The sequence below is a fragment of the Merops nubicus genome, unplaced genomic scaffold, assembly GCF_000691845.1.
Source record: "Merops nubicus isolate BGI_N331 unplaced genomic scaffold, ASM69184v1 scaffold17632, whole genome shotgun sequence".
Lineage (NCBI taxonomy): Eukaryota > Metazoa > Chordata > Aves > Coraciiformes > Meropidae > Merops > Merops nubicus.
In genome coordinates, this window is record NW_008593023.1 from 75,032 (window position 1) to 88,817 (window position 13,786).

General features: G+C 44.1%; 1 protein-coding gene across 1 annotated transcript in view; it reads right to left on the minus strand.

The window, feature by feature from the left end:
• Nucleotides 1-8,778, minus strand: part of SPRED2 (sprouty-related, EVH1 domain containing 2) — a 36,562-nt gene extending 27,784 nt beyond the window's left edge. Inside the window, exon 1 of the mRNA XM_008935351.1 lies at nt 8,762-8,778. Coding sequence (XP_008933599.1) covers nt 8,762-8,778 — 17 coding nt within the window. The remainder of the gene's footprint in view (nt 1-8,761) is intronic.
• Between the last annotated feature and the right edge of the window lie 5,008 nt (nt 8,779-13,786).

Genomic DNA, 13,786 nt, shown 5'->3' on the forward strand with positions numbered 1-13,786 from the left:
GGGGACAGGGACCAAAAGAATGGGGTGAGTCAGGCAGCACCACAAGGCTACCACCCACACGGGATGTACTGGGGATTCAGGTCTCCAGAGTGTTGGAAGAACCCATGGAGCCCACATAACCCATGGACAAATGAGTGAAGTGGGCTTTGGAAGACAACATTCAAATTCCTCCACAGCTAGGACAACCTTATGGGGAAAAAAAAAAACCACCACAAGTGTGGCTCCAGCTGGTAGCTCAGACAGGAGTACAGGAACCAACTCCGCTCAGGTCACCAGGACCACATCATGTCCCTAAAACAGCTCCATCAGCATTTCAAGAGGCTTTCAAAGGCAGCACATCATAACTTCACAGAAACCATTCTAAAAGCATCCAAGACTTAAGGATAACCCAGGTGCCCATCACAAGAAGTCAAAAAAGCCCTCACAGCAGTAGGCACTGCTCCCCCAAGCCTCTTCCCATACCCCTTCCACAGAGCAGTTGCTCCAGCATCTGCTGGATACATCAGCAGGGAGGGGACCATTTGGGAGCAGAAAGACCACTGTAGGATGTAAGCAAAAGCTGTGCACCTCAAATAGGAAACACAACAGACTCCAAGCTAAAAAGGGCTGTCCCCACCCCGGAGCTGCTGTGAAATACCCAAATTAACTTTTCTGCCATCACACGGCCACTGTATCTCAGCTCAGTGCAAGCCATCACAAGCTGGACAAGAATCAATCCAGTGACTGCTGAGGAACAGTGATGATGGCTGTGATGCCCTCCTGGGGAGTTCACCACGGCATGGACAGACATCAACCACGCGCGACCAGAACGCTATCGGCTGCAGAGCTGCTGAGACACCCCCCAGTGCCTACAAAGGTGCCAGAGGGCATTCAAACCTGGGCAAAACTGGGAACATGAACAGGGGCATAAAGAAAATTGCCCAGGAACTGTGCATCTCCAGGCCACCAGTCTGAGGTCACCAGGAGGAGGAAGCTCAGCCTGTAGATGGCTCCAAGGGGAGGCCTTTCAAAATGGCAGTTATCCTTTAGAGAAAGGAATTCCTCCTTGAGGAAAGCTCTGTATCCAGACATCTTCCCAGCATCCTGTACAACATGGCAAGAAAATGGGCCCTTTCTATCCGAAACAACAAGCAGCAGTAGCTTTATCCCACAGCTGGTAAAACTGCCTCCTGTTTTCAGACATTATTTTTGCATCACGTTTGTAACCCAAGTGCTAATGCCTGAAGTCTGAATTCCCCTCTCTCAAATACGACTGGAGTTTATTCAACACCTAAGCAAGCAGCCTCACAGATCCTCCTTGAAGGCAGGTCTGAGGACACACCAAGATCCAGTTAACAGTAACAGATCCAGTTCCCTTTTGATTCTCAAAAGAAACCCCATTTCTAGATTTCACCAGCAGCAACTTTAATCTCTTGGCTTTCTGATAATCAGAATTAAGCAAAATACTTCAGCTAATTTCCTACTGTGCAAAAATTGAGCTGTTTTCATCCAAGACAATTGTTGTTCTCTTCTCTGTTCCTTTCCCATATGGTTTATAAGGATTAGCAATTAGCAGATAAAGAAAAAAGAAAGCCAACTATACATCTCTATATAGTTCTCCTGTTCTTCAAGGATCCTTTCTGGACACTTATTTTTTAACTCTTCTCACTTTTGAGGAACTCCTATTACATTTCAAGCTCCCTTCCAAAAAGAGCTGCTCAATATGACCTTCTTTCCCATCCTCCTGAAGAAGTGATCTGCACAAACTGCTGCTTTTCCCTCCACACCTGAAAACTGCCACTGGCAATACACCTTCCTGAGGGATTTACCTTCCACATCTACAGCAGCAGCCGGAGCCTTCGGCTGTCCCAAAAGTAATGTCATCTTCAGTCACTTTGCTGCAGGGATTGCCCACTGAGAGGAAAATGAACGCAGCAGCCACTCACTATTTTGTGAGTTCTAACAATTATTTGCAAGTTTCCATCACCTCTCAGTGATTCTTCTAGGCTTGTGAATTACATTTGAATGCTGGTAGATACCTATACATTAAATTTAGGTCCCCTGACTACCACCCTTGCCCGTTATCACCAAAATCCAGTGAAACACAGAGCCATACACTTTCCATCTTCATATCCACACCAATACCGTGACCTACAGCTCTTACAACCTCAACCACCAAGGGCACTGGTGCTCTTGAGAACAACACATAAACTGTGGATCTCCTGCCTTGAGGACCTACCTCCTTAAATATATCAAGACAGAAAACCTGGTTTCCACCCCACTACCATGGCATGAAGACCTCTGCTCCCCTATTACAAAAGGGCCTTGTCCAGGAGAAGGGTTCATCCCTTCTCACTGCAATGTAAGCAGAGCTCTGGCTCTGTTAACATAATCCCTTGGCACATTTTCCTGCATGATCATAAGTCACCAGTGACGTTGTCACCCCTGACGTTGGAGAACCCTGTCCCCACACCCATTGGGCTCCAGCCAAGAGGCACACGTTTCCCAATGTGCAAACTATAGCAAGGGACTCTGTAAAAAGAAAGAAAAGAGATAAGGAAAGAAGGTGGTGAAGGCATCTTAGGGCTTCACATCTTGATTTAGTCACTGGACCAGAACTCAGAAGCTTCACATTGAATTTTCAAGGCTACGCATCACTTCCTTCGGTTTTCTCTGTCAAAATCTCGCCTGTTGTTTCCACTCACAAGCCTAGAATAGGCAATGCTTCTTTCCCTCATGCCAGTGTTGACAAATACTTGCGAGGTACTAAAATATTTGAGGTCTATATAAGGACCATGCTTCCTTAGTGTAAAAGCTGTTTATTTTCTTTGTTATTTAATTTTACGTGACTGCGCTAAGGCTCTGGTTGGTTGAGGGCATTCAAAATCCTCAGGAGCAAAGGAACTGTCTTACAAATCCCACGTGCATGTCACTGCTGAAACCTTGGGTGCACCGAAGCAGCAAAACAATCTCATTCAAGTCATCCACCTGCACTTTTACCTTGGCAGCTCTGCTACCTGACTACTCCAGGACAAATAGTTAATGAAGTATGTGAAAAATACTTGGTCCATTCCCATTAACGAGATACTGATTGCAGCTGAGTTTACACAAGCCTTTCATACAGTTAAAAATGAAACAGCTTAAAAACCCCACAGTAGCCTTAGTTCCCCTCATTTTACTGCCTTCTTAAAACTTTTAAGACTGCTCTAATTGTTGGGTTTATGGCCTACGCGCTATGTGTTTCATGCAAACTATTCTTAATTATGCTCTTCAATGGAATACTTTGCTATCTTAACCCTACAGATTTGTCTTCAACAGCCTTAAAAGCCTGGGAAGAAAGTATCTGCAGGGATTACCCAGCTGCATGGCAGGCAGCCAGCGTGTTCCAGGGCTGCTTCAGGTTGTTCGCCTGCCCCACCCTGAGCAAAAAAAACCATAATGAACTTGGGGAGTAAAGGTAGCGCAGGAAAACCATGTGCTGTTTTTATTGGAAGGAAAAGAGAGTCCTTTAAAAATTATAGCTCGTGGGTGTGCATATATATCTATTAAAAAAAACTCTTAAAAAAAGTGTGCGTGTATAATCGCTACTCTGAAGGATATTGAGAATTTTCCTGAACAAGGAGCAACTGAATGATTTCCTTTGCAATAACTGCACCACAGTGGCATTGCCTATGGCCTAACTTTTACAAAGTGTTTGTGTCTAAGAGACAGGCGATGTGTAAGGTGGATAAAAAAGTTCTTTCCTCCAGGATCCATGAGCCACATTGTCCAGCACAGCCGACACCATCCAGTGCTCTCCAGCAGGAGCAACACCACTCACAGCAACTTCACCGCAGCAAAACCAACGGGAGGAAAGAGTCCTGAGCCTTGGTGTGGGCTTGCAGCTGCAATCCCACATGCAGGACTAAACATCAAATAATCCCTTCATTAGTTAAAGCTTTAATTTTGCCACTGGCTGTAAAAGGAGGGTTGAAGTACACAGCTCCCTTCCACCAGCTGCTCTTCTTCTCCACTTTGCTTCAAACACAGCAACTGCAAATACCATCTGAGATGTCTAAAAATCCCAAGGGGGGCGGAGGGGGAGCAGTCCAACCCACTACATTTACTGCTTTCCTTTGAGTCACATTTAGCATCTAAAACACTTCCCAGACACCCTCCATAATTCAGTGAAGTTTCTTCCTCTAGGTGACCAAAATATAAATTTACAAGCTTCCGCACAGCACTTTGGTGTTCCACAGCTCCCTTCTTGACTTTGCAGCTGACAAGACCAGGAGAAATTTAAGTCTCAGACAGAAAGGTAATTGCATATAATGGGTTTCAAAATTACTGACTGCTGTCTTTAACCCATCGACATTCCCAGACCCCAGATTTCAGGGAAGAGTCAGCAGGAGGCTGTGAACACAACAGTGGCAGATGCTGGACTCCCTGGTTGAAGTGAACTGCAGACATCGGATGTTTAAACATAATTTAGACTACATGGATCCATGCAAATTTAGCTTTACGATTAGTGGGGCACAACGTGTCTCTGGCTGAGCAGGATGTATTTCATGGTGCTCTTACTCTGCCTTGGTGGCACACAAGTCATGCAAAATGGCTATTTTTGGAGTACTGCTTTCTTGATTTGATGCTTGGTTCATGAACCCTTCTAGCAAGGGTGAAATCTCCCTGGATTATATGATAAACAGCATTTTCTTCTTCAAAACCCTAACACTGCTTTGTTAGAAAGAAAACTTCTGAATGCACAGAACCACAGCAAAATTAAGTTGATATTTCACTACCATTTAAACTTCTATCAGCTTTGAAACTTTTTTATTAAATATCAGCAAGAATAAAAAAAAGGCATCTGCACCCGTCTCGTCAGATCTGAGGTTAAAAAGGAGTCTGTAGGAAACCATGGAACACCTCCCAAGAGTTCTCCATGCTTGTATCTCTGCATCACACCAGGAACACAGAACCACTGGATCTGTAACCCATCTCCAGTATTAACAAATTTACAACCTGTATTTTTCTGTCTTTCAAATCCAATACTGCCAGAATAAAAAGGCATCTGGGAAATTTTGGTTTCCACAGAGTAAATACAGGACAGCTCAATCTCCATATGCCTTAATTCAGAGATGCTGGCCGAGTCCTGCAACATACCTGTCCTGGGGCATTTAATCTTAAACCAGTATTAACCTTACAATCTCAGTTTCTGGCCATTTCTCTGTCTCAACAAAGTGAGAAAACTTTGTTGATATTTAGCATTTCCTCCCAGCTTCCCTCTGAAAATGGAAAGCGGTTTTCCCTTCCAACTCCCCAGTTCATGCCTGGCTGCTGGACTGAGTTTGGCAACGTGTGTTCAGCTTGCGTACTGGCCATTTCAGGGAATAAAAAAGAGGGGGGAAAAAAAAAATTATATTAGCTTTAAGAATACTGTTAGCTGCAGCAGCACAGAAGGTGGAAGAGGAAAATTGTACCCCAAAGGAAGCCCTTGTGCAAGATTTAGAGATCACCATCACTAAGTTGTAAGACATGCACAGTCCTACCTGCACATCTCATAAAGCACCCCAGAGGAGTAGTTCTGCACAAATGCTACTCTCAGTGCTGGGGGCATGCCTGCTGAGTGCTGCCAAAAATCTTTTGTGCAGAAAAAAGACCCCAATTTAGCAGGAGGATCACTCCGATGGACTGGGAAGGTCCTGGATGCTGTAGGGATGCTCAAAGGCTCAAGTATCTTCAATCCACAAAAACTTGTCTTCCTATACCACACATGGCATCATGCAAGGAACATTGCTCCAGGAGGCTGGAGCCAATCTGAAATACCACCTTCTAATTTTATTTTTCATTTCCTGATGACTTCCTGGGTCTAGAGCAGTCCCAAAGGCAGACTAAAGAGGGGTCAGGCCCTCCACAGCCAGTGTCCAGCAAGCCTGCGTTTGCTTCCAGCACTGCAGCCCATCCAAAAATCCTCCAGAGGAAAGATTAATAGCAGTTTTGTTTGGGTGTTTTTCAGAAGGAAAAGGACTTCTCAAAAAAACAAGACACCTGCAACAATCCAGCCGCCCGCCTCCACAGCTCCCTTGAACACCGAGGCAACAACGAACAAAGGAACCCTTTCACCCAAAGGTTTGTTAAACATTTAAGGCTGATTTTATTGAGTTTATGAGAAACGGCTCTATCCCAACTTGCTCAAATGGGATTTCATAATCCCGTAATTATTTCACATCCTTCTAGGAAGTATGGGGAAAATGAATGTTTTAAAATGCATCTATTAAAAACCGTATACATACTATATATTTTAATATATAGAAAATATACATGCATAAAATATGTAAATGTAGATAAGAATTTAATACATTAATTTCTTTTCTAGATACGTATCTACCACGTTTTTCTGTTTTGTCTTTTGTTAGTTTTGTTTTGTTTGTTTGTTTTAAATGACAGACACCAGAGCATCAGCTTCTTCCATGAAAGTAACCCACACAGCACATTTTTACAATGCGATGTCCCAACTAACTTGGATGTCCCAAACAAGGGAATGAGGGCAAATTTCTCCTGCAGTCAGGGCCCTTGGCCCTTGCTCCTCACAGATCTAGTGTTAAAAACCACGAGGGTTTGGTGCAGGCAGGGTAACAGGACTGCTACTCACACAGCTGTTGGGTTGGGTGTTTTAGCCCTGCATGGGCCAAATGGGTTTTTGGCCAATATAACCTCTCCTCCTGTGCCAGGCTTGCCCAGCAAAACTCACACAGTGCTCTACACATTGGTAAAACCCCAAATGAACCAGCAAGCAGCTTTTTAGGGGGAAGAAAGTAAGTGGGCAAGCAAAGATCCACTGACACAGCTCAAGCACACTGATTCTAAGGGCTATCCCCAGAAACTGGTTTACTACACAACCAATATTGAATTAAAATGAAAGTCTAACTGCATCAAGGGCAGGTTAATTTACTACCTGCAGTCTTACTGAAGCATCTATAAAACATATTGTTGAAACTGTATTAAGAGTTATTGAAACCCACAGCAATACTTGTTACAAAAACACTCCCAAAATTCTTTTTTTCTAGAACACATCCACATCACCACTGGGATGTACTCTAACAAAGAAACTTCTAATAAGTAACTAGCTAATTAAACTTCTTAAAAAAACCAACACTTCCTTCTCACTGGAAAGCTGAGTTACCTCAGGACCAGCCTCTTTGCATCTTTGCATGGTGGAATTACAGGTTTTGTGTTTATTTAAAACAAATAAATAAATAAAGCTTTTCTTCGAATTTGTTTAATGGCTCAATTTGGCAATAAATCATTATAGCTGTACACATCACTATGTCTTAAAAAAGTTGTGAGAAGCAGCAAAACAGAAGAAATCAGTATAATAAGATAATGTATTTAAATAATTACCCAGCAGCTCAGGAAGCCAGCATGCAGTACAGGCAAGAGTTGCACACTCAAGTCCTATTTTCATGTAAGGGTACAAAATATTAACAGATTTCAAGGAAAGCTAATTAGTACTATCATTTACACTAATGAGAAAGGAAGTTATTGCATGACAGATGTTATTTGTTTTATATCACATGTAAGATAAGCAAAAAGCACATAAAAGCTTAGCCAGCCAAACAGGTAGTTACGAGAGATCTGCATCCGGAATTGATTTTTTTCCTCATCTGAAAAAAAGCCACAACCAAGTTCTACCTGAATTTGCTTCCAATACATACTGACCATACACACTCCATTACTGTTATCTTATACTAGCTAAATGGTGATATTTAGCAAAATAAAAAAAGAAACAAAAAACCACACACCAAAAACTAACAAGCGCAGCAACTGTATTCCAGCTTTTGAAGTTTTATTGCCTTCCTTACTTTGTAAAATGGAACTAGAGATTTGATACCACTTGCCAAAAATTACAGAGGAATGTCGTGGGGAGATCTGTTCAATTCACAAGACGACTATTTCCACGTGACCCTCTTCCCCACTCCGTAAGTTTTTGCTGTTGTGTTGTAGACCGCTGTGATGTCCTCGATGCCACCAAATGTGATGGTCAGATGACCATGACTCTCATATAATATTTTGTAGATTAAGGGCTACCTGTCCTAATGCAGCTGCACCACAGTGCCAGGGAAAATAATGCAAGGTGTGCCCATCTTCATACTCCAGAACATAAAAATAAATTATGTAGACACACATATTTATGAAAAATTCAAAATTTACAAAGAAAAGAAAGAAGAAAACACTACCAAACCCCCTTGCTCACAGGAAACAATTTGCATTTTCCCCCATTCTCCTCCATTTTTATGAGTGTAGAATGCAACTGTATTTATCCCCCTGTAAACGTCCTCTGTGACAAGTACCCTACAACTACAAAGGCTAGATAATTTTGCAAATACAAAAATCCTGCACAATTTCTGTGACTCAATTCCAACTAAATCTGTTTCTCAGGAGGGCGATGGGATTAAGCAGGATAAATGTGATCTAAATCTAAAAATATTTTATCTTTTGTCAGGTAAACGCATTTTAAACAAATAGAATAAAAGAAGACATTCCTAACTACATCAAAACCAGCATGCACATTGCATTTGTTTTCCACCTTTCTTTAACCCCTGCTATCCCAAAAAGTGTCCATGGAGAGGGACATCAAGGGGAGCAGCTTCTCAGGCAGCATCTGTTTTCTTGTCAGTATTTAAGAGAGGGTGCAGATTAAACCACTGCTTCCAAAAAAAACCCCAATTACAGAAGACCATAAAAGAAAGCCTGTGTTTCACAGAAGTAGCCATACACACTCCACACAGGGAGAGCACACACATACCTGCTGGGGGATGCCATTTCCTCTACATTTTACACCCACACTGCTCCGTTTTACCACCATTGCCACCACCAACCTCTGGCTGCCCCGTGTCCCAGCTGGCTGCCACCGAGGGAGGGATGAAGGGAGGGATGGAGGGAGGGATGGCTTCTCCCCATGCGTGATTCAGTCTCCTTGAGGGATGTGCTGCATTGTACCGGGTGAGTCATCCCAGAGGTATTCTGCATATCCCAGCCCCTGCCCGACCATTACTCATTGGCAACATCCTCCCTGCTCCCCAGCACCAGCGCACGCACTGACCAAAGATCCTTACTTCCCCACGCCGGTTAGAGGCTGGAAATAAAATCAAATAATTCTGCTACAGCCACCCTGAAGCGCTGCCGGGGGCGCTGGGCAGCGGCTGGCAGGGCGAGAGGGCGGCTCGCGGCCGGCCGGCCCACGACGCGCCGGGCGGCTCGTGACAGGCTGCCCAAGGTCGCAGCACGCCGTGGGCACGTCACTACTCACCCAGGGCTGCAAGCAGGTCCAAAGTTGAAAGCAGGAGTCGTCATTTCCGGTAACCCCGGCTGCACTTTATTCCCCAAAAGCTGCTAACGCAGCCCAGGGGCCAAGGGTCCAAACAACTCAGCAGGTTTGGACCTCCTGAAGTGCCCGTCTCCATTGTGGCTTTTAACAGGATTTCAAACACTTCCAGTCTGCAATGAGTTGATGCTTATAAATTTCACCTCTAGGTCCCTGCACACCATACCTGCGCAGGCAGCCCCCACAACCCGAGTGCAAACACAGCAACATCCCTACACACCAGCTTTGTTTCAGGCAGCTGGTCTCAAGTGCTCAAGAACTTTCAGAACAGCTTTAATGTTCTCAGGCAGTGCTGTTTCCCCCCCCCAAAAATGTTACATGATCATCCCTAAATGCCTGCTCCTTTTTTTTCAAAAGCAAAAATGTTGCTCAAGAACTGCCTCGGCACCAAGAAGGAAAAAAAAATTGTGACACTGGGGCTTTGAAAGCAGCTTCTAAAAATACTTGCTCGGTTTCTGAACTAATCTACGCTGATGATTAGGCAGGAGATGGAAAGAAAGCTAATTTAAGTGTTTCCAGACTCAGCTGCTTCTGCCTTCCTTAAATGCAAACTGTTTCAACCTCAATTTGGGGAAAAAATCCCTTTTTCCCAGGATGGGGAACAGTGGCCAAAGGGAGTGCTGCCTGAAAGCTGCATGCCCATTTCATCGGCATAACCTAAATCACACATATTCTTGAAAACTTCAGACTTGGGCCACGGGAACACTGAGCTCAAGACCCCCGAGGCTTGCATCCAGTTTCAGCGTGCAGACAGCAGCTGCACGGGGGATGCTGAGGACATCCCAAGTTGCCAGGACAGAAGCACGTGTTGGCTGCTTCTGCCCAGCACCCAGTGAGCACCGTGCAGGTGCAGCTGCAGGCACCTATTCGCCGCATGGCTGGATTTTGTCACAACAGTGGAACCAAGCTACAGTCCAAAGCCAGGCTGAAGGCAAGAGGCAACATTTTAAGTTCTTTATAGTGGGACCACATGACTGCTGTGTTTACTCAGTTTCAATATACAACATAAAAAGTTTCTTGATTTAAGGGGCCAAGGGTAGTCTGCTTTGGTAGAAGTGCATTTGCGACCACTGAGTAACTCATTAGCCAGTGACAGCACTGTGCTAGCTAAGTAATTAAAATTTTTAAACTTTTTTTCCTTTTTTTTTTTTTTAAATTTTAATTGCACCTCCCCGGCCCGCAACCCATCCTACCCACGTGTGGCAGCATTTGCTGCCTTTGCTCTCCTCCCCAAGCTCTGCAGCAGCACTGCTTTTACCCTCAAATGCTTAACTCAGCGCCCATCCGCTCTGTCCTCAGCTGTCTCCAGCAAGAAGTCAGCACACAACCAATGTCAGCCAGAAGAATTAAAGAAAGATGCCTGGCCCTTTTTTCTGCAAGTCCAGTTTCTAAAGTTTTTCTCCCAAGGGATGGGGGAAGATGAAATTAGCCTCCCAGTGTAAGGCAAAACTAGCTTTGAATAAGCTGTGTTGTAATCATGCTTTTGAAACAACAGCTTGAGTGGTTACACGTCCCTAAAGCTTCTCTGCCTTCTTGCCTTCCCACTGCTCCACAGACCAGCCCACCACTGGTCCTCTTAGAAACTCTAAGCAGAGTTGCGGACCAATAAAAGGCAGCTTACAGAGGAGCAGCCTTAAACACAATTCCAGCTCTACACATCCAAAGAAAGGTTTACATGGAAAACCCACTGTTCTGTAAAGGTAACACAATTTCATAGCTGCTGCAGGGTAGCTCTTGGCTCATGTGGCTGCGTTGAGCCATGACTTGGGTATTTTCTGCAAAGCTGCCTGTTTGCTGGTGTGCCTGGAGCAGGTGGGAAAAATGCAAGACACAGAAAAGCTCTCTGTTAAAAATATAACAACATGCTCAATCCATATGGATGCAAATGGAGCCCTGGCCTTCTGTCTACACCAAGAAGTTGTTGCATCAGTCAAGAAAAAACACCACCACCTAATTTATTTGGCTTCAAGCTCTGCTCCCAAGGGTTTTCTCTGAAAGGAAGCAGATACCAAGTCACCGGATGGTTGTGAGCATCAACTGAATCACCAGACAGGTTTTTGCTTTTGCAAATGTTCTTTAAACTTAAGGCTAAGCTAACAAACCTCAGCTCCAGGGTTGGCAACACTGCTGCACTTTATTTTTAAAAACCATTATTCCTCCCCTTAAATACTGCCCTGTCCATGACACCTTAGCACACCCATCCCCACCAGCACAGTGCTACAGTGAAATATCCCCCACAGCTTTGTGCATTTTCTAGCTAGGACGGGTGAGTGGCTGCTGGAATGCACGGGACACGTTTCCCAGTTTCCAGCGGGGTGCACGCTGCTACGAGGTTCTGCTATTACACATCTAAAGTAAACACTGCAACTGGAGAGCCAACAAGGCATCTGCTCTCCACGGCCTGACAGCCAACTGCAAGCATGGTTCAAAGAGCCGGCTGGAGCAAGAGGAGCCCGTCTGCACTGTAGCTGCTGGAATATTTGTGATTATGAGAATGAAATTCAGTCATCTCATTAATGCCAGTCACATTAATGGGCTGAACTTGTGCAGCACATTAACACAGCGCACAGGACCAAGCCCTCACGGCTTGTGAGCCAAGCAAAAAGATGTTTCAGCGACTTAATTTCAATGCAGTGTAGGCTTCTGAGTACCTGCAGCTCCAGGTACGTATAGTACGCTCCAAAACTTGCTTTGAATTTTCTTAAATACAGCGTTCATTCAAGTCACATTGCAGGGAAGAGCTGGAAGTATAACAGAAATTGGAAAAACAGCAGAAAAGCTGATCCTTAGGAATGACTGAATTCAGACTTTCTATTGACGTGCTTAGGGCTGCAGTTAACAGTTGGCTTCAGCAAGCTGTGGGACATCAGCGTGGTGGGAGCATCTTGCATTAACACCCAGCAGCAGTTGCTATGTAGCTCAGAGTCCAGGCTGGGAGGTCACCATCCCAGTTACACTACCAGAGGTGTCCCCTGGGCACCAGATCATGACATATAGTACAACCCCAGGTCCACATGAAGGCACAACCTGTTTAAAAATTTCAGGGACGCTAAATGAGCATACCAAGTTGGAGGCAGTATTTCTTTGTCATTTCAACCTCTGCAAACCAAGACAACTCTTTATATATTGGTTTTAAAAGTCCATCTCTGGGCAACTGACAGCTTGCAACAACCATTTTTCTCTTCTGAGTGATTTAACGCTTAGGCCTTGGACTGACACATCATCTTCTAGATGAGTGGACCTTTGTACGTATGGATGACAATAAAAAATGACCCCATCATAAATGGTTATTTCCATCCAGGATGCAGAAGGGTTCTGGGTGGAGGCCATGTGGATTTAATCTTCCTGCAGACAGATCAAAGGAAAGCTGCTGAGAGCATCTTACTTGCCTTCAAATAAACATCCATGACCAGAAAAGAGGTTACACAAATGACATGCACCAAGCTCCTCTGTGCCAGAAAAGCTTTGTGTGCTTTGCTTCTAATTAACCCTTCCTCCATAGCTCCTAATTGATACCTGGACAAACTGCTGCAATATACTCCAGGAAATCTAACCCTGTACTTGGCTTTACTTGTGTGACACGGACTCAATCATCACAGGGCAGGCTCCAAATCTGCATTTTCTTGTTAAAAAAAAAAAAGGTAAAAAAATCTAGTACAACCCTCCTCCCATTTTTCACACAAATACTTAGCTCAAAGGAGAGGTGCTTTTGATGTTCTACCTCTCCACGGTCTGTGTCTGAACCTGTGTTTTTCTTGCATCAGTATCAATATCTCCTGGACTGGTCAGACAGCAGAGCTCAACCTCTTCTTTCAGGTCATCTGTGCTAAGAGTTCCTCCCCTCTACAAGCCAGTAGCAATCACTGCCATGAATGTAACCAAATCTCCGACCCCCCTAAGAAAACCAATTGGTCACAACACGGGTTGAAGAACTTGACTTGGCTGATTGTTCCTAAATCAAACTTTTATTTCATTTCAGCTTTAATCTAGACTGCTTAGTGTAACAGATGCTTTACTCCAGATTATTTCCAAAAGATCATAAGTGATGAAGAATCCAAAACATCCCTAAAAAAACAGATAAATTTTTTTTAAGTGTGAATTTCCTTTGAACTTCTAGCCGCTGCATCTTTGCTTTTCCTTTCTGTAGGATAAATTTTTTTCCCATGCAAGTACCCTCAGACTAATTATGTGCACCCCAGACCATGTATATCCAGTTTCTTATCTTCTCCAATTTCTTTCAGGATTCCAAATAGTCTTTGTTGCTCTTTCTGAGGGTTGGTGCTACCTTTTGCAGAGCCTTCATGCTACGACTCAATATTCCATGCTAAAAGCACCTGCAAAGGCAGCAGATAGAGCAGACCAAGAGGCAAGCACCATGATACAATACCCTTTATCCCCCTATACGTCTACATACATGGAAAACTTCCATAAAACTATATTGACCCG